Here is a 22,139-nt window from a genome sequence, read left to right on the forward strand (position 1 = left end):
CTAGCAAAAGGAGCTAAACAATTGTGGTCAAAAAGCAATGTGATTGGGCCGGCCCGGTGGCACACTGGATAGTGCGCCGCTTGGGAAGCGCAGCAGCTCTCCCGCCCAAGGGTTCGGATCCCACATACGGACCGGTTCCCACTCACTGGCTGAGCGAGGCGCGGGAGCGACGCCGAGGGTTGCGGTCCCGTTGCCGGTCCCCGGTCCGGTACGGGGGCAACACTGAGGGTTGCGATCCGTTGCCGGACACGGAAAAAGACAAAAAGATAAAAAAAAAAAAAAAATTGGTGAGGTCTAGTAATAGCTAATACTTATAGTGCACTTACTGTACGCTATGCACTCTTCCTCAAAGTTTTACATATATTAACTCATATAATCTTCATAACAACCCACTTTACATATGAGGAGACCTAGATAGGGAAAGGTTAAGAAACTTAAATAACTTATCAAAAGTCACACAATAAAACTGACATTCTGACTTCTAAGCCAGCTGTACTGTATGGTAAGTACAGTGTACTGAGCATTGAAATCAAATTTGTGGGATGGCATTGTGATATATCATTACATATGCAAATACTGTTATGGGATTCTATTCTAAAGTTAAATTCCTCAAGTAAATTATTTTTTAAAAAGGCTTAATCAAAAAGAGTATATAGACAGTAGAAAATTATCATAAGTATCCATTTTAAATATATCTTTATTATTTACAGGCAAGATGATAGTGGTGTGATGGCAGATGTTGTCATGAAATTTCAGTTCACCAGAAATAACAACAGAGCATCAAAGAAAAGAAGAATTGAGTCTGTTTTACACCAAATGCTGAATAACTCTGGAAACTTAGAAATAAATCCTTCAACTGAGATAACATGCAAGTACCATTTTTTATATACCATTTTATTTCAATATATCCCTCAAGTTTACCAATTCAAATTCACATTTTAGTTAAATGAGAATGACTTTTCTTTCTTTGAAATTAAACTTTATGAAAATAATATATTAATAAAGCTAAATATAATATATAGCTCTCTAATATAAAACATCCTAAAATATAAAGAATCATTTCGCTTTCATACAGTAAATTTTATTTGCAAAAATATTCTTTACTATTTATCCCTCCAACACTCTTATGAGGGATGTTATTGTCAGATGTTCAATCTGTGGATATGCTATAGGAAGGGTAAATAGATGCTCAATGTCAGAGAACAATTTAATAATGATCCACCTCACAGACTCCAATCACAATTGAAATTACAAAGTTATTTTTCTAATTTTTGTATTGTTTGGCTTCATCCTACTCTGGAGGCTTCCTAAAGGCAAGAACCAGTCTGCCTTGTTCATCCTATTGTCCTGCTACCATAAGTATCTGGTAAATAATAGATATTCAATAAATAATTGTTGCTTGACTGAAAGAAAGAAATTACTTAATAAGTGCATAGAATTTAAGAATTCTACCTCTCCATCTTTGCCATATACTGATAGCTTAATAAGTCATGATTTCCTCATAATGAGCTCAAGATTCAAAGGATTTGGGTGGCTCCCACACTGGACTGGTCTGTATCTGTTACAGCTGTACTAGTTGTTAAAATATTGAGATGCTTTCCTATTTGTTGGTAAAGAATCACTGCATTAGGCCCGCAAAGTTGTCTCCCCAGATCCTCCAAATCTCCCCATACCCAACCCTGGACGCCTAGCTCCTCCCTCTGCAACTAAAAGTTTATGCTTAGCACAACAAGGAACTCCAAGATGCTGCTCCAGCCTCATGGCTTGGCTGCATCCCTTCTGACTGGCCAGTGCTCATGCACTACAGTTTACTGAGTAATTAAATATTACTTCTGTTCTTACACATTAAGGAATTTTTCCAAAAGTGCCTCCCAAGTGCTTGTTATTTGTTCAGCATTGTCCTATACAATGTGGAAATACAATGATAACATAAGAAATGGTTTCCACTTCCCAGGCACTTGCAGTCTAGTTGAAGCAAAAGATATCCCAACACAAGAGCATTAACAATCAAGATAGCTTGTGATCAAGTGCCCAATGTGAAGCACAGACAGTGGCCACTACAGAAATCCAGGAAAGGAAGAGACCAGAGTGCTTGGGATGTCTTAGCAGAAGGTTCATGAAAGAGGATGGACTTTGACTTTAAAATATGAGTAGGATTTCCAAATTTTGAGATAAGAGAAAGAAAATTGCTAGAAAGGGGGAGCATGAAAAAAGGAAAATAGTCTGTAATAAATAGGATGCTTTGGCAGAACAACGAAGAGAGGCACCTGCTAGAGTTATTGACTTGTGTTGTCATCATCCTCATCACTGTCATCAAAACACTTATTTAATGAGCATTTACTATTTTTTTAGGCATGGCTTTAAGTGCCTTGTATATACTTTTTTTCATTTAACCCTCACAACAATAATATCCTATAGATACTTTTACTGTCCCCACTTAGAAAGGACAGATAATTGCCCAGGGTCATACAGTCAGCATTTTGGGGCAGTCAGGTTTCTAACTCAAACCTCTCATTTTCAAAGAATAAAGAGTGATCAGCTTTTTTTACTTCCTGCCTCCAAAAGGATGATTTGACTCCCCTGATGCTTGCAAAGCAAATGTGATACCCAAACCTTGTGAAACTTCTAGTGGGAAATAACTGAACAAATTGCTTTTAGAGAACATGAAAACCTGTCTTGAAAAATTTGGATTTACCTTACAAGAAATAAGAACACTTATTTCTCAATAAAAACTTTCAAGCAGAGAAGGATATCATCTGACATACATTTTTAGAAAAGATCAGTTTGGCAAAGTAGAGGTGGATGAATTGAAAAAGTGCAAAAGTGGTAGCAGGGAACTCAGTTTAAAGGCTACTGTAATAGTACTGGTGTCAAATGATGAGAGCATGAGCTAAAGTAGTAGCAAAAGGGATGGGGAGGATGAGTCTAATTCAATGGATAGTTTGAGAGACCAACAGAACTTGGAGACCAATAACATGTGGAAGTGATGAGAAAGGAGGAATTTGAGACAATTTCAGTTGCTATCTACCGTAGAAGTGGTGTCATTTCGCAAAGGAAGAAATGTAACGTAAGTAGCAAATTTTTGATAAAATTTGGTCACATTGAGTTTAAGATGGCTGTTGGGCATTGTCTGGCTATGACAAAGGCTACTGTGAGGCCTAGAATCCTCACATCGCCAATTGTCTAGCTCTTAATCCTGTTCATGATGTCAATTGTAAAGCTAGGCAACCACACTATTTGTCACGGCTCTTTTACCTGCCAGTAATACTGCACTGACTGGGCCGACTGTCGAGCTAGGGCTGGGTCTGGAGCTCCGAGACCCCTCAAGCCCATTCACAGACTGAGTCACAAACTCTTCACATGCCAGGCTGGGTCACCAGACCCCACCACGCAGGTCTATAAGCTAGATAACCGGCCACATCGTCCTTGAAAGCTGTAGGTCTGGAAAAACATGGCCATGCAGGGTGGGTGCCCGAGGCAGTAAAAAGCAGCCAAAGTGGTGCTGCCTTGCAGGTGCACGTACTCCACCCACACAATGTTTACCGAACTGCCCTGAGCCAGCTCGGAGGCGAGGGGAGCCTGACCAAATTGTTCCATTTTCCCAACAGACATGCAGAGAAAACTGTCCTTTACATAGACCTTAAACTGAAATACATAAACCTTTACTATCTGATACTAACATGTTTTCCTTTCCAGGCTCTTTACCATGTCCCTTCATGCAACACATGCACTGACTTTATTGCTCCACAAACATCTTACACCTCCATGCATTTGTGCCCACACTACCTTCCGTTTGGAATGTCTTTTCTCCTCTTTGTCTGCCTGAAAAATTCCTTTTAGGCCTTCAAAATACAATGCAAATGTTATTTCCTCCAGTTGAAATGTTATTTCCTCCATAACTTCTGTGATTCTCTCAGGTAACATTAATTACTCTCTCCTCTTTCCTCTCCACGTTGGACTTAAAACGTACTTGACTAATTTCCTGATTAATTTCTATCTGTAAATTACATGAGGTCAGGGACCCTGTATTTCACACATTGTTAAAATCTGTAGTACTTAGAATAGTATCAGTAGAGTAATATGCATATATACCTATATATATATACTGATGAGAAATTAAAGCAAAAACTTTATTGCACATAACAATAAATTGGAGGCAGGTTGTAAACACAGAGATTCCTGGGGCCCATGACTCAGAGATTCTTTCTGCAGGTCTGGGATCGAACCCAGAAATCTGCATTTTAGCAAACCTTTCAAGTAATTCTGATTCTGCTTGTCTGAGTACCACACTTGAAGAAATTACAGGGAAATGATATACAGCCTTTATTGTGTTCATCTCACTCTCACTCTTCTTTTTGGAGGCTGGCTGGTACAGAGATCCAAACCCTTCACTTTGGTGTTATAACACCAAGCTCTAACCAACTCAACTCACTCTTTTTCCAAAATTTTTTATTGAAAAATAATTGATGGGGCCGGCCCGGTGGCGCACTGGATAAGTGCGCCGCTTGGGAAGCACGGCGGCGCTCCCGCCCGAGGGTTCGGATCCCACATACAGACCGGTTCCCGCTCACTGGCTGAGCGAGGCGCGGGAGCAGCACCGAGGGTTGCGGTGTTATAACACCAAGCTCTAACCAACTCAACTCACTCTTTTTCCAAAATTTTTTATTGAAAAATAATTGATGGGGCCGGCCCGGTGGCGCACTGGATAAGTGCGCCGCTTGGGAAGCACGGCGGCGCTCCCGCCCGAGGGTTCGGATCCCACATACAAACCGGTTCCCGCTCACTGGCTGAGTGAGGCGCGGGAGCAACACCGAGGGTTGCAATCCCGTTGCCGGTCCCCGGTCTGGTACGGGGGCAACACTGAGGGTTGCGATCCGTTGCCGGACACGGAAAAAGACAAAAGACACACACAAAAAAAAGAAAAATAATTGATTAAACGTATTTGTGGAGTACAAAGTTGAGCATCAATACCTGTGTACAATGTATGATGATCAAACCAGAATAATTACTGTGTTCATCATTACTAGACGTAATCATTTCTTGTGTCCATTAACAGCTCTCTCGCTAGGCCTCCTCTCCCTCCTCCTTTCCTCACCTCTAGCAATCACAGCTCTGTTCTCTCCTTCTGAAAGCTCAACACATTATTGTGACTATTCCTTCCTTCCTTCCTTCCTTCCTTCCTTCCTTCCTTCCTTCCTTCCTTCCTTCCTTTTTTTTAGCTCCCACTTATGACTGAGGACATGTGGTATTTCTCTTTCCATGCCTGGTTTGTTTCACTTATAATTTTCTTCAAACTCATCCACGTAGCTGTGAATGGCAGAATTTCATTCTTTTTTTTATGACTGGGCAGTACTCCATCATGTATATATACCACATTTTCCTTATCCAGTCATCCAGTCGATGGACATTTAAGTTGATTCCTATCTCGGCTATTGTAAAGAGAGCTGCAATAAACATGAGAGTGCAACTATCCCTTTGACAAGATGATTTCCATTCCTTTGGGTATATACCCAGTAGTGGGATTGCTGGATCATGTGGTAGTTCTATGTGTAGTTGTTTGATAAACCTTCATACTGTTTTCCATAGTGACTGTACTAATTTACAGTCCAAGCAACAGTGTATAAGGGTTCCCCTTTCTCCACATCTTTACCAGCATTTATTATTCTGTCTTTTTCACAATAGCCAGTCTAGCTGGGGTGATGGTAACAGATGAGTCCTGTAGGATTCCCCTTCACTGTCAGCCAACATATGAGAGGCTGACTTAGTGGGATCCCTGACCCTTGTAGGCCCACGTGCTCACTTCTATAGGATCACCAATCACGCCCACCAGATAGAACTTAAAGGAAAGGCTTTTTATTTCAGATATAGGTGGGTGTATCAAGGAGACAGAATGTAAAATCTTCAAAGCATGATGGATAGCTGCTTTCTGACATTATCCATGGCACCAAGGTCTCGTCTGGATTCCCGTTCTGTGATGCTGTCTTTGATAGATGTATTGGGGGAGACAGGATGTGATGGTTAGCTGCTTGCAATACAAAAAAAAAAAAATCTTAGTTAATCATTAAGGGCTAGCTACAAAAGGAAAACAAAGTTAGTCTGCAGTGTATACATGTGGGGGAGGTTGTCTTCTTTTGAGAAATATCTAATTCAGCTTCTTTGCCCATTTTTTAAGCAGATTATTTGTTGTCGTTGTTGTTGTTTACTGTTGTTGAGTTCCTTGTATATTTTGGATATTAATCCTTTTTTTTTTTAATGCTAGCAATTACTGACCAGGATACAGAAGATATTTTCACGAAAGGTAAGTTTTAAGATTATTTTATAAATATTGTTTGTCAAAATATATAAAGTTAAAAGTGCAAGTCTTTTGTGTCCTTCACCAAGGCTGTGTCTATGAAGTTGGTGCCTTTATTCTTAGTTTACTCAGCTGGGTTGTTGTTGAAAGAAGACACTGCTGATCCCACTGGCACATGGAGGGATGTTTAGCTTTTTCTCCTCCTTTTACAAAAGGGAAGGAGTAGCAGTGGAGCATCACCCATTCTTTACTCAAGCTTGGCCTCGTGAAAACTTTCTTGGCAGCTTTGGGAAGTTTTTATTGCCCTAGTTCAATGGTGGCATTTCCACAACTTGTAAATTATGTTTGATGACACCATTTATGTGGCTTCTCCTAACCACCAGAATTGCTTGCTTTGTTGTGGATTCAGATTATTCATAAGGTATGATACAAAGAATTTTAGGAAGTCTTGTCAGTTTGGGGTCTATAACCTTAAAAGGCAAAGTCACTACTTTCCAACATCATCCTATGTACTCTCAGGCTAGGATAACAGAAATATAATCCTTAGAAAACAGCAGTTTACTTCTCTGGCTGATAGAATGTAGTTAGAAATGAGTTCGGTATACCTGGATAGCTAGCCTATCTCAGATGCTAAACAGATTCTACAAGATGATGGTATTAACCTATGGGTGTTTTTCGATTTTATAGTATGTTTAACTTATGCTTTTTTAAAATAAAAATATACTTAAATAATTCACTAGGGAATTTGTTTGGGGGATGCAACAAAGGAAGCCATGTTCCATGTATATTCTTAATGGAAGTCTGGTCCTTTTTTATCTGGAAAATTTGCGAGAAAAAAAATTCCTTTGGGTAGTTGTCCTATTGAAGCAGGCACTACTTGACAGCCATCTCAGCAATTGACATTACTGGTGGTCTTTTACCTCTAATTTCTTAGTAATAGACTAAACAAGAGAAAAAAAATCAAGGGAATGAGGATTGAAAGGAATTGGGTGATCAGCCCACCCCAGCATATTTCCATTCTGGCCATTAGAGGGCTCATGGGGTCTCTTGAGACATTTAAATAAATCTCATGTACATACCAGAAACCCTCACTAATACTTGAGAATATTCTGTGAGCTTCTAACAACTCCTTTTTGAGGGCATGTTTGGTGATATTGTCAGTTCTGGAGGTGGACTGGAACCTCCAAGTATAACTGCAGTAACAGTAAAGAGTCTTCTTGATGGCCCAGTTTTCCTCCAACTTCAATGTGCACATGAATCTCTCATCGAAATGCAGCTTCTGATTTGTTCCTTGGTGTGGGTCTGAGAAACAGCATTTCTACCAGGCTCCCAGAAGATGCCATGCTGTAGGCCCACAGACCACACTTTGAGCAGCAAGGCTGTCATGAAGGAGGAAATTTCCCAGGAATCTGTGACCTGAGTTGACACATCGAGTACTGACCCATCATAAACCCCTCTCATAAGGAATTCCAAAGAACTTTGAAGCTTCTCCAGAATTTGAAACCTATCTGCCAATTCAATTTAGAAATGTTCTATAAAATGAAGTCTGTAGGCAACAGTAGTCACACATGTACTCTAAAAAAACAACATATGGATCACGATATTGGAAAGTCTAGCATGGGACCGGCCTGTGGCTCACTCGGGAGAGTGCAGTGCTGATAACACAAAGGCCACCACAGGTTCGGATCCTATATAAGGATGGCCGATTGGCTCACTGGCTGAGCGTGGTGCTGACAACACCAAGCCAAGGGTTGAGATCCCCTTACCAGTCATCTTTAAAAAAAAAAAAAAAAAAAAAAGTATAGCATGACCTGGAGAAGAATACATAAAAAACATAAAAGTCATAAATGACGGAAAAACTCTGCAGCGTCTCCAAAATGCAAATGAATCATGATCTTCCCAACACATTAATGTCCTTTTCTTATTAGAATGTGGGGCCCGTCCAGACGTAATAACATTGTCTGAACAGAGAATCATTGGAGGCACTGAGGCTGATGAGGGAGACTGGCCATGGCAAGTCAGTCTAGAGGTCAATAACGTCCATCGCTGTGGAGGCACCCTGATCAGTAACTCGTGGATCCTGACAGCAGCTCACTGCTTCAGAAGGTGAGGCCACAGCTACCTACACATCTGGGAACAATTAGGATAGACAGGTACTTAAAGACTCTACCCTCTATCCCCAGGACTAAACATGATTAGATTGAACCAGAAATAATTTGATGCAAAAAAATGAAAGAATCAGTTCTTCCTATACATGAGAGCAAAAATATATTTTCTTCTTCAGCTTGTTAGTTTACTGCTATTTCTGTTTAAGGTAATAGTGTATCATCATAGTAAAGAACATAAATTTATATGTCAGAATGTTTAATTTAAATTCTAACTACAAAAGCTTAGGAAAATTACTGAACCTTCGTAGCCTCATTTTTTTTTCCAAATTAGAGACGACACTATTGTCTATGTCTTAATGTTATTGATAGGACTGAATACATTAATGTAAATGTAAGTTAAGTGTTAGCAAAATAAATTGTTGTAAAGGTTTGCACATCATATCACAGAGGCTAATTAGCAGGTTGATGGCTTACCCAGAGACTGCCTGTGCCATTAATTTATTCATTTAGGAAAATTATTGAGTATCTACTATGAGCACAGTGTTACATACTATGAAAACTAGCAATAAAAACAAAACACCGCCCCTGCCTTCAAGGAGCTTACTTTATAATGTTGGAATTAGAATGCACAAAAACAATGACCAGTTACAATGAGTAGCATAAATAAAATTAATTTAGACAACTTATAAGAATTCTTAATTGACGCAATTAAAGACTATTGCTAACACCAGGTTACAAAGGCAGAGTAGGTTGCATAAACTAATCCCATTGGTATTTTTTTTAATAAGTAAAAAAAGGTCACACTGCTCAAAATAAAAGGATTTTAGACTTCATTGTGACTAAAACCTATTATTTGCAGACCTACTTCATTACTGGGACATTCCAAACCCCAACAGTTTTGGGAAACTAAACTCAAAAAGTTCACCCAAAGAAGTGATAGTGATCTGAACTCAAGAGTGCCCCTGACCATATCCATTCTCTTCTCAGACTCTTTCCATAATCTGCCACTGTCTAATATCCAACCTCTTTATCACACACCCAAAGCCCTCCACAGTCAGATCATTTCAGACTTATTTCTCAATGCATGTACCTTGACCTTCAGCCAAACAGCACTATTCTCTTCCCCTGGACTCTGCCTACATCTCCCCACCGATGAGCATCTGCACAATCTGCTTCTTCTCCCTGAACTATTAATATCCTTTCCAAATCTTCATTTCTTCCCATATGAATTCTGTGAAGTCTTCACAATTGTTAAGAAGTCCTTTTCAGATCTGAGGCCACTACCTCATAATATAGTGTCTGTTACAAGAGTGTTAAATTAAGAGGAAATGAAGGTTAATAAGACTAATGGTACAGTTTCTGAACCAAAGTTTCAGGAAACCACAAATTATTCTAAATTTTTTTATGGCTATCTTATAACTCAATATTTTTATACACAGTGAATAAATTTGAAATTTAGTTTCAAATATATTCCCCAATTATCAAATTTCTGATTTAGATAGGCAGATTATTGATGTATTCCACATAATACAAGAAACAAAATTCACAAAAACATGTCAATCTTATTGCCACCTGAAAGGCCAAAGAGCAGGAATGGCATTAGTTTATTTCATTCATACCCTGAGTGTGGAAACCAGAAATGCAAATGCCTGAACTTACTAGGCATTGAATATAACCAAGGATGCAATAGAAAGTACTGGATTCTAAGCCCTATTCAGAACCAACCACCAAAAGCTAAGTAAAGGATATATTATCTCCCTCCCAGGTATTGTCACTCTCCCCAAAGACCTGATTATCACTAAGAACCAGCAGTGAGGATTTGTATGGAGTATAACTAGCATAAGAGCAGGCATAAAGAAATGACGAGGACCTATTAGAAAGGAAATGAATTGCCACCTCTTCTATGAAGCTTTCCCTACTACTCTCTTACCTCTCCATTCTGTTCCCACAGAACTTTGCTTATTTCTTTGTATTAGTCCATCTCTGTTGCTTATAACAGATATACTAAACTGGGTCATTTATAAAGAAAGAATATGTATTGCTTATAGTTTTGTGGGCTAGGAAGTCCAAAGTCCAGGGAATACATCTGGTGAGGGCCTTCTTTGGTGGTGACTTCAGCGACTCAGTGTATCACACTGAAAGATTGTGGATGGCTTGAGCAGAGAAAAAGAGACTACCCTCCTCATTCACTCCCCTTTTAAAGCTATCAGAACCACACCCCCATTAAACCATCATTGGATTAATCCATTCACAAAGATATGGTCCTTACAATCTAATCACTTCTTCAAGTCCTCACCTTCAATTACCATAGTAGGATTTCCCACCCTCTTAAATTAAGACCGTCAGTGGGGATTAAGCTTCTAATACATTCAACTTTGGGAAACACAATTCAATCCATAGGACAACCTGTAACAGTAGTCCTCATGATTTACGATAGTTTACGTGTCCTTGTCAATCTCTTTCCCTAGTATGTGGAGCTCCTCAAGGATAGAGACCATACTTATTTATATTTTTATTTGCAGAGACTCACACTATTCCTTATACAAAGTAGACACTGAGCAATGGCTTGTTGAACTGTAATTAATTAGAATAATAGCTACTTTCATTGAGTTCTTACTTTGTGCCGAGCACTGTGCTTGACATACTTTACTTGTCTCTAATACTTACAGCTGTGGGATAGGGTATCATCAATCACATTTTACACATAAATAAACCACAAATCAGAGAATATTAACTAACCTGCCATAAATAACACTGCTAATATGTGGCATAGTCAATATTTAAATCTAAATCTAACATGTTCCAAAACCATGCTCTTACTCATTTACTGGAAAGAAGGACAGGAATAAAAGGAGGAAAGGGGAGAGGGAAAGAGAGAGGGAGAGAGGAGAAAGGGAGAAGGAAAGAAAAAAGGGTCTATTTAGAATCTTCACTATAAAGACCATGAGCAAAAGAAGTTGAATGTAAAAAATAGTGGATTTGCTTGTTTTTTAATATTTTTGACTAGGGTTCATTCTTACATGAGCTACTGTTCCCTATAAAAATAATTTCTAGACATATAATTTTTATTTTCTATATTAGCTCCACTATCTAAACTCCACAAAACTCATGAATTATTATTTGGTTACTTTTTTTTTATTCAACCTCAGGAGCAATGTTAAGTTAATCAGTTCTCCACTTCACAGATCTGCATTTTCTTCAGTCTGTGCAAGGCATTTCTCTTATTTGATATTTTTTCCCCTGCTATCCCTTGATCCCATTTCCACTGCCCTCCTTCGTCCCATATGCCTCACTCTAATATATTTGAAATATGCCTTTAAATATACAAGTACCTGCAAAACCTCTGGTTGTTTTTTGTGTATATGCTTTTAATTTATATAAGTAGCATTGGGTATAAGTCTCATACTGTTACTTACTGTTTTCATTCAATCCTGGGAATGTTCATCTGGTCCACTGCTACATGGCACTGTATAGCATGCATCCACCATATTTTCTTCATCCAACTAGGTTACTCTAACTTCCCACTGCCACAGGGAGCACACACACATAGAAATCTTCATACATGTCTTTCCATAAACCTTCAGAAATTTCTTTGAGATACCCAGAATATATATGCAGTCTTCAAAATATACCAGAATACTTTCCAGAAGTTTTCATCTTCACCAGTAACACAAAAGAGTTCCAATTTCCCTCCTCACCAAGACTTGGTATTACTCTCCTGTTTAATTTTTGTCATTTGTATAAATATACATTAGATGCTTGTTATAATTTCCATTTTTCAGATTACTAGTGAGTTTAAATATCTTTTCATATATATAGGAGTTGTCTGGGCTTCCCTTCCACAAAATTTGTATTAATATTCTTTGCCCATTTTATAATACTTTTCCTATCCATTTATTATTGGTCTAGAGCCATATTTTTGTATATGCTACAAAAATTATAGATATTAAACACTGCTAATATTTTCTCATGGTTTCTCATCCATCTGGTAAGCTTGTCTATAGTATGCTTTATTTTGATTTAATAAAATTCATTTGTTTTTACCTTATGGTTTGTGTTTTGGGGGTTAGTCATAAAGTCACAATTCCTAGGTCACAAAGATAATGATCTACATTTTTTATGTTAGTGCATGCTCTCTATCTCCAACCCCCACAATATGAGGATACTTGAAAAAGTTCATTTAAAAATAGAATTAAAAGATAATACAAATCTTCCCATGAACTTTTTCAAGTACCCTCATACACATATGAGTATATACATATATATATCAAAATCTTCAACAAGTATCATACTTAGCTAAGAAAAATTATTCATCTATTAATAAGAAAAAGATGCCCCTTATAACAATTATTTAAATGGGGCTTCTGGCTGAGGACAAGGAAAGGAAAAAATAAGGATTGAAAGGAATGAGTAAAATGGTCATTATTTTAGACTTAGTTGCTTGGATGGGAGGGTATAGAAAAGAAACAAATCAAAGAGGAGAATCTTGTTATACTAGCTATCATCAAAGCATCAGAGTAATCTCATTGGAATAAAAAAACACCAAGATGTTCATCACCTCAAGATATGTTTTCTAAAATTTTTCTGTTTCTTTAGACAAATGACCATTCATTCTGCCAGTAGAGTTAAAATCATGAGCTTATAATTCAGGAATATACAGCAAAGATATATCAATGAAATACTTTCTAGATGGTGGGAGGGTGGAAAATGAAAAATTTAAATATTTGAAATACAAAATATTCAAACTGCATGTTTTCTTTTTCTTTCTTTCTTTTTTTTAGCAACTCCTTTGCTTCTCAATGGACTGCCACCTTTGGTACTTCCATAACATCTCCTACACTGAGAATAGGAGTAAGGACTATTATAGTCCATCAAAATTATAAACATGCAACTCATGAAAATGACATTGCAGCTGTGCAACTTGAAAACAGTGTCACCTTTACCAAAAATATCCATAGGGTATGCCTCCCAGATGCTACCCAGAATGTTGCATCTGGTTCTACTGCTTATGTAACAGGTTGGGGATCTCAAGAATATGGTGGTAAGTGTCACAGGAAAAATAAAACAAAACAATTTAACAACAACAAAATCTCATTATTTGCTATTATGTAATTTTTTTTAATTATAAAACACCTGGAGAATAGGTTCATTAGACAGAATCATCTGATATTTCTAGTCAGTCTAAGCTCTGGCTAGTCCTGAGTTTCCTCAGGAAAGCAAAGTAAAGCCTTGACCATAAAAAATGATGGGGAATTCTCAAAGTAGTAATAGGAAAATGTAAATGAATGTGATAAAGAAACATGAGTTCTTTGATAATCCAGAGATTCTATAGACCCCCATTCTATAATGGGGGTTGGGGGGAAGAGAATGATTTGGATATTCTCTGTGGGCTTTAACAGCCCTTAAGATATCAACTGCCCTTTAAGATATTCTGGAATGAAACAAATCCTGACTCTACGGCAAGAAACTCCATGTGTATGTAAACATTGCTCGTACTTGTTTATTGAATGAATAAAATAGAAATTAAAGTGAAGGCAATGTGAAAGAACAAATAGAACCAAGGCGAAAATAACAGTATCAGCTGAGGAGTGGAAGAGTAGCATCCACAATTTCCTGGGCTTTTACCCATGTTGTAGACTGTCTCTTCAAGGAATAATACCAATCCTTGATTGTCCTAGAAAATATTTTTTTGTGTTCTTTTGACCCAAAGTGATTTGATGTAATAGATAAAATTGTGCCAGTCATGAAAAACTGTAGGAGTGCCATTTTGAGAAAGCATCAATATAAAATATATTAGTTCTTTAACCTTGAAACCAGACTGCTTTCTCTTTTGCTGCTAGATTAAAGGTTCTCAATATGCAGTTTTCCAATCCAAAGTCAATCAGTTGATAATTTAAGGGCTACTAGTGAATTTAAGGTAGCAGATTTATTTGTTTTCTCTAAAGGCCTAAGGGACACTGCCTCACAAAGCTAAAGCAAAAAAAGAAAAGAAAAATAGTCATGTAAAAGCATTACCCTTCTCTGCTATGGAAATTTTTGCTGGAAAGAAACTCTTACATACATCTCTAGGAGCCTTCCTTGCTGAGTAGGAAGTAAATGTTTAGAGTGCATTTATTCTTTCTCAAATTCAGAATAGAGTCATTAAATTATATATGCTAAAGTCTTTTTTCTTTCTGCTTTTACACTAAACAGGCAGCACAGTTACAAATCTACAGCAAGTACAGGTCAGAATAATAAGTAATGAGGCATGTAATGCTGCAGATAGTTACAATGGAGCCATCTTGTCTGGAATGCTGTGTGCTGGATTACCTGGAGGTGGAGCGGATGCATGCCAGGTAAATTCAAGACAATCTTAGTTATGTCATCACTCAAGAAGTTTAGAAGCACTTACTAGCATGCCATACTGTGATCAGCAAAAAGGTAACAGTAACAAAACACATCCCTGACCCTCTAAAAGTTTACAATCTAGAGTTTAAAGATGAAACTCTTTTATGAAGTTTATCTGTCATGAAAACAAATTGCAACATGGTTAACCATACAAGCTCAAGAGTCAGACAGACCTGGGTTTGAATGCTGTAACCTCTATAACCAATTTTTATTTATCTATAAAATGGGGATAATAATAGTAGTACCTAACTTTTAGGTAGTACTAAAGATTAAATGAAGGTTAAATATGTCAAGGGCATAATAAGCAACAAAGGAATCTCATCTACACGTACTCTTACTGTGGTTAATGTGGACCATGGTCACTGATATTAATAACTTTAATCTCAACCTTTTAACTGCTATGAAGAGTTAAATAAAAAATTAATCACTCATTTAAGAGTCTTAGACAATAATTGAATTTTAAGATATAAAATTAGTGGTAATAGACATGCTGCCAGTATGGACCTGGCCATCACATCTTAGGCACAAATGGTAACGATTTGCTTTCTACCCCATGAATATTCATAACCAATAACAAAACAAAACACTTAAAAAATAAAATAAATAAAATAAAATGAAATAAAATAAAATTCACAAGGCTAAAAAAATAAGATATAAATAATATTTGAAACACTTTAAAGATAGAAAATTTAGACAAAAGCCTAGATATTTGAGTCACAATAGCTCCTGCTAAAATAGCACAAATGGAAAAGAAAAGAAAAGAAATAATTATTTGGATCTAGCCTGTAATTTTTGAACCAAATATACAAAAACAAGGGATAAATATAAAATTCTCACTTTAAAGTAATTAGAATAAAATCTTAATACTAAAATTTTTAACTAAATTATCTAAACTTAATTAATGCTTGTTATATCTTTTAATAGATTTTATTCCTATGTCTGAAATCCAACCTCATATACTAATAGAAACAACTGCTTAGTGTCAGAAATTAAATATTCTTTTAGCATGGAACTAAGAAAAATCAACGTGTTTTCTTGAAGAATTTGCCACTGTTTTCTTGGGTAAATTCTGTACAGACAGTTATGGTTTATTCTTTGCATCAGCTGTTACTGACTTCATATGAAGTGCTCAGTCTTGAAAAAGTGAATAAGTAATATTTACAATTTATTCAAAGACTCCAATTCATGAGCACTTTCCCCAAATGTGAAATATTTTTATCAACCACAAATTGCATGTAGGTGAAGGGGATTTGTTTGTCAGTTTCCAAGATACTGTTAGTTACCCGCTCAGCTCTTTATTCCCTGTAAGCAGAGCTGTCTCTATGGTAGGGAATGCTTCCTGCTCCCCTTCCTGTTCCTCTTTTACTGCCAGCCTGTAACAACAAATTCTCAAGTTTCATGGTAGTTTCCCAAAGAATTTGCCAATCAAGTGAGCAACACACCTCCACACTGACAATTCCAGATCTACTAAAAGCATTAATTAGAACTGACTAAAGGATATGCATGAGATTTAAAAGGGTGTTACTCATGTTTTACTCGCTTGTGATGCCCCTTACTTTGTGCGTATACAAATTGTGCTCTTCCTTTAAACCCAGTTCAAGCCATAACTTATCACGAAACCTTCCCTGTGTGCTCTACCCCAGTCCTCACTGATTTTCAGCTGAAATACTATAATACATAGCGTTTGTGCCTCAAAAAAAAAGTACTATACATAAGAGTTTATGTGACTCTCTTTCTGTGCATTCTTTCATTCATGCGTGCATTTATTCATTAATAGAGATTGTATTAATTACTTTCTATGTACCACACACTGTGCTAGCACAACAATGCATTCCCTACACTCAGCAAGTCTCTGGTCTAGAAGAGAGAATATAAACTCAAATGTCCGCAGTCAGGCAGTGAAGCTGGCAAGATTCAGGAAATATTACACATTCCTCTTAGTTTAACATTTGCTTTCCTACTTTTGATAAGAAAAATTCTCACTATAGAAAAAATAACAGCAAAAATACAGTGATAGGAAAGTACTGAGAATTGGTTAACTGGAACATCCTCTAAAGGATTGGCAAATTGTCAATCATGCAAGTTGATGATTCACACACTGACCCTTCTCACCATCTAGCAATTAAACAGGTAGGGAAGAGCTAGCTGCTAAGAGCAGTAGAATGAATAGCTAACTATTCTAGAAGTACACTTGGTATAATATCTAACGTTTATTAGTACTGACTATATGCCAGGCTGTACTCAAAGTGCTTTATGAGTTAAGCTCATTTAAACTCATTAAGAAAAATTATTTACAGATGAGGAAACTGAGGTACAAAGAGCTATTAAATAGCTTACTGAAGGACACATGGCTGGTGAGAGGAGGATTCAAACCCAGGCTGTCTAGCTCCAGAACTCACAGACTTACCCTATCATGCAGTATGTAAGACATACTAAATTTGTCAACCAAATTATTATCAACTAGATTATTACATGCACAAATATTTGTTTGTTGGCTTATTGTTATAATCAGCTGGTAAGTATCCCATAAGGAGTGTTTTACTTATTGCCATATACATTTCTTTTCGGTTATTCACCAAAGGAATACTTTTTGATGATATATGATGCGTCAGACACCATGCAAGGTGCTAAGGATAGGAAGATAAGTGAGACTTCTACACACTTATTCATTCAACAAATATTTCCTTTGCATCTGCTACGGGCTAGAAGCTTAGGCTGCAGCAGTGTCCAGAATAGGGGTGCTCCCTTCCCTGATGGACCTTACAGTATAACTGGAAAAACAGAGATTGAACAAGTGCCATAAATGCAATGAGTGTTGCAGAGATGTGTAGCTGCTGCAAGGGGAGCTGATTGGTGAGAGTAAGTTCAAACGAGCACACCAGTGTGCTCTTATAACATAATGAAGAAACAGTGACAGTGATACACACAGGGTGTGGGAACACAATGAGAAACTACTCATTGGGAATGGGGAGGAAGGGAGTAGGTCAGAGAAGGCTTCCTGAAGGAGGGAAGGCCTGGGATGTGTAGGAGGAAACCAGGCAGTAACTGAGGGAAGTCTGGGAAATGTGCTTCTCATCTTCTCAGACTTTGCTGAAGGAACGACTTGTGTACTTAGAGGATTTCAATAATTTTTGTATGACTTGGTGCAATATTTCAAAAGGAAGTAATCTGACCTTGTTTATATAATGGATGTGACTTCTTCCTCTACTGCCACAAAAATAAACTTGTTAATATTTTGGGGTTGTCTGTGCATATAAGTAATCAATCATTCTGTTTCCTTCAGGGCGACTCTGGTGGCCCGCTAGTACAAGAGGACTCACGGCAGCTTTGGTTCCTTGTGGGGATAGTAAGCTGGGGATACCAATGTGGCCTGCCAGATAAGCCAGGAGTGTACACCCGAGTGACAGCCTACCGTGACTGGATTACTGAACAAACTGGGATCTAGTGCGATAAACGCATCTCTGTTGCAAAGTCGGTATGCAAGTGTGCCATCTAGAACTCCAAAGCTTTACTCTTCAGCTGAAACAGAAACTAGAAGTGCCTATTTTAACATCTTGTTACATAAATATGGTTTAACAAATACGATTTAATCTTTATTACTACAAATTTTTATTTTCTCAAGAAAACTATGTGAATGTTGCATAGTACTGTGGTTGAAACATTGGTGAGGAAACATAGTAAACTAATTACAGGGTTAATTTTATTACAGTTGTGATAAGTGCCAGTAGTGAGAAAAACAGGAACCTTGAGCATGTATAACAGAGGAATCTGGATTACTTTAAGGGTCAGAGGCGTCCTCTGAGGAAGTTTCATTGAAGCTGATAAGTGAGCAAAGTATAGAAACTTGGAAAGGAAGAAGTGATGGGATAATACTCAACTTCAGTGTGAGGCCAGAAAAATGCATTTATTTGAAATTTCTGGTTACTCATATTTTATAGATGTTGTGAATTGTAAAATAAAAATGTGAAATCATTGTACAGTCCTAGGAACCTTATCCTTATCCTTATCCTGTAAGAACATGCTCCCATAGGAACTAACTAATGAATTTCAGATATTTAATATCAAAATGTAAAATAGTTCAGTCCTCAACTGAAACCAAAAGAATTATAAATAATTTTCATGACTTCTATTAAAAATATCCTTTACATAAAAACTGTATCTCCTCCATAGGGAAGCTGAAGAAATACACCTACGCAACCTTCTCAGGTACCTTACACTACATAATGCTTCTTAACAACTAAATAATATAATATTAAGAACTAAAATTTGATCATCAGGAAGAAATTCCCACTACCACCACTGTCAGTTATTTTTGAGAGTAAAAGGATCCTCAATAGCTAAATCTAAGTAATGAGTTGAAAGTTAAGAGGAAAAAAGGCTGAAGAGTTTGTTTTCAAAGACAAAGGTTAATAGCTTAATATCAATAAACCTACCTTGAAGGAAATTTTTTCTTTCTCTATTTCTCTCTCTCTCTCTCTCTTTCCCTCTCTTCTCTCTCTCTCTCTCTCTCTCTCTCTCTCTCTCTCTCCAACAAAGAGCATTAATTTAATAAAATCTATTAAAATTTAATGGCACAGCAATCTGCATAATCCGAATCATGAATGTTTCTGAGTTTTCACGGGCTCCTATCATAGCTAAAGCTTGGTTATGCATGATCATCTATGTGTCAGGGTTTCTGCCTTCTAAAAGCTAACCCACTACACCTGGGTATCAGAAAACCTTCATGCATTGTGATGAAAGCTTCCTGAATTTACTGAAAATTGTGAAGAGACCTACATTAAAGCCATTTGCTTTTAAGGAAAAGAAGTTGAAAATGTGACCTATTCTTAATGAAATGTGCAAATAAATCTTTAGTACAGCTTTTTTCAAATAAACTCTTTTACAATCTTTTCCCTGCCTAATTATTTATGGAAGTTATGATTTCTGAAGGACAATCCAAAACAATTTATTTAATTGGTTCTCCAATGAGAGAACTGCCAACTAGACTCTAAAGGCTTGGCACTTTCTGCTGCCTTATAATCAAGCTCTATACCTGAGGCAGCTTGACACTCCCTGGCTGCACCCTGTGAGCATAATGTTAAACTGATAATTTAGAGTAAGCGTCAAGGAGGGGTGTCTTTGTGCATGGGTGTGTTTGTGTGTTTGTATGTGTGTGTGCATGTGCCTTCCCATAATTACAGACATATATTAAATAATGTATTCAATGTATATTTATTTACTTAGCAGAAAATAGAGAAAATTCAATTATTTATTGAAAACAATAAAAAGTTTTTAGCAAAATATGCATACTTTTATGAAAAGATATTTGAAAACCAAAGGAGCATTTAAAAGCGCTTTTTTTTTTTTAATGTCCTGATGGGTTTTATTTTCCTTATACCTAAGTTTTATTTTCCTTATACATAAGTGACTATGAAAGTAATTTTGAATATTTATGAAGAGTGATAATTTATAAACCCTTTCAGTTCTTAAAGAATTATCTTGAAACTCTGGCAGAAACTTTTCAGCACACTAATTCAATTGTACGAAGAGTTATTAATACCAGGGAGAATCCTATTCAGCATATAGAAAGCATAAATACTAACTAATTTAAAAGACAGGGCTGGCTGGTTAGCTCAGTTGTTTAGAGCACAGCCTTATAACACCAAGGTCACAGGTTCAGATCCCCAAACTGGTAAGCTGTCAAAAAAAAAAAAAAAAAAAAAAAAAACATAGCAAACAAACAGAATATTTGATATTCAAACAAAAACCTCCTAAGTTTAAAACAGTGAACAGAACTAATGAAAAGAGAATTATCCAAAAAAGTTTAGAGCAAGCAATCGACTACTTATTGCACTAATTGGAAGTCTAACTACAGAGAGTAAATTTATTGAGCCCTACTATGTTCCAGGCTCTCTGCCAGACACTGAATGAAACAAAGAGAAATAAGACATAGTACCTGCAATCAATCTACTCAGAGAATAGTGGTGTTGATACAATATAACACAGTGGATGAAATGATGAAGAGTATGACATTTATCACAGGATAACAAAAGAAGAAGGAAGACTCTAGAAGACTAATGGAAAAAGCATTTATTTTATAGTAAAATTAAAAGTAAATCCTCCAGAGCATCAGTTTGCCATGAACCACAATAATTACCCTGTGGTTAGGGAAAAAGCAGCTAAGAACTTCTCAGATTATAAATCTAAATCTTTCTCAGGCCCTAGCTTACACAATTCACTTCCTTTTCTTCAATTTGCTGAACATAAAATGGTTCCAAGAAACCCAAAATAGATTTTTCTCTTTAAAATTTTTACATGTCTACAAAATCCAATCCTCAAAAACCCATCCTTTCCACTTCTAAACAATCAGTCTGATTAATCTCCAATAGAGAAAACAGGTCATCTCCCCCCATATTTCTGGAGTTTTATTTCTATAAGAAGCAGTTGTCTTTTGAAGGAAGAGGTCCCTTAACATGGGAGGATTTTAAGGAGAAGTTGGATGATCACCACATAAGATCTCTGCAAGAAAGGGGAATTTCAGAGTATTAGGGTCATTTGTTTGTTTGTTTAATCTGGCACATAACCCTAAAACAAATCATCTAAAGAAATCAAACCAATCAGAATTTGAGTAAGTAACAATCCATTTGGAGAAAAAGGAAACTAAATGAAGTTGAGTAATTCCAAATACAAACAAGGTATTTTCCAGGGCTGCCTGGACATTTAACATATCTCTAATCACACAAATTAAATTGAAATTATAAATGTGATAAAAGTGTATTGATATGTTAAGAGTTTTTTCCGTGCAAAATTTATCCATCTATCTATCCTTTCATTTTTTTCATCCATTCATTTGTCTATTTATTAATAATTTTTAAGCGTTTTCCATATGTCAGGCACTATTCTTGGCTAGTCAAGCTGAGTTATAGGAAAGATCAAGCCAAGCAAAGGAAAAAGCAAGTATAAAGTTACTGAGGTGACTACCAGTTTGGGGAACAGTAAGAAGCCAATGTGGCTGGAGCAAAACTAATGAAGGAGAGACTGGAATCAGGTGAGACTGAAGAAATAGGGATGTGGGCCACCACATAAAGAAGTTTTTATTTCATGCTAAATGTGAGGGCAAGAGTTTGGAGAGAAATCATATGATCAGTTTTCCACTTTCTAAAGATTAATCTGGCTACTCTAAAGAGATAGAACTACAGAACGACAAGAGTAGCAAAAGGGAGATTAATCTATAGACCATTGCACTCATCCAGAGAGAGGATAAGGTTGACTTGGGTTATGGAGCTAGCAGTGAAGACGGTGAAAAAATAGTTGAATTCAGGAAATATTTGTAGGAGAAATAACAGGAATTTATGATTTGTTAGATTTAGGGG

General features: G+C 36.9%; 1 protein-coding gene across 1 annotated transcript in view; it reads left to right on the top strand.

Moving 5' to 3' along the window:
• Positions 1-18,232, top strand: part of LOC103597081 (transmembrane protease serine 11D-like) — a 63,615-nt gene extending 45,383 nt beyond the window's left edge. The window contains exons 6-11 of the mRNA XM_008580880.1: positions 711-868; positions 6,260-6,298; positions 8,221-8,398; positions 13,182-13,445; positions 14,597-14,735; positions 18,071-18,232. Coding sequence (XP_008579102.1) covers positions 711-868; positions 6,260-6,298; positions 8,221-8,398; positions 13,182-13,445; positions 14,597-14,735; positions 18,071-18,232 — 940 coding nt within the window. The remainder of the gene's footprint in view (positions 1-710; positions 869-6,259; positions 6,299-8,220; positions 8,399-13,181; positions 13,446-14,596; positions 14,736-18,070) is intronic.
• Positions 18,233-22,139: the final 3,907 nt, after the last annotated feature.

Source organism: Galeopterus variegatus, unplaced genomic scaffold (assembly GCF_000696425.1).
Source record: "Galeopterus variegatus unplaced genomic scaffold, G_variegatus-3.0.2 Scaffold2189, whole genome shotgun sequence".
Classification (NCBI taxonomy): domain Eukaryota; kingdom Metazoa; phylum Chordata; class Mammalia; order Dermoptera; family Cynocephalidae; genus Galeopterus; species Galeopterus variegatus.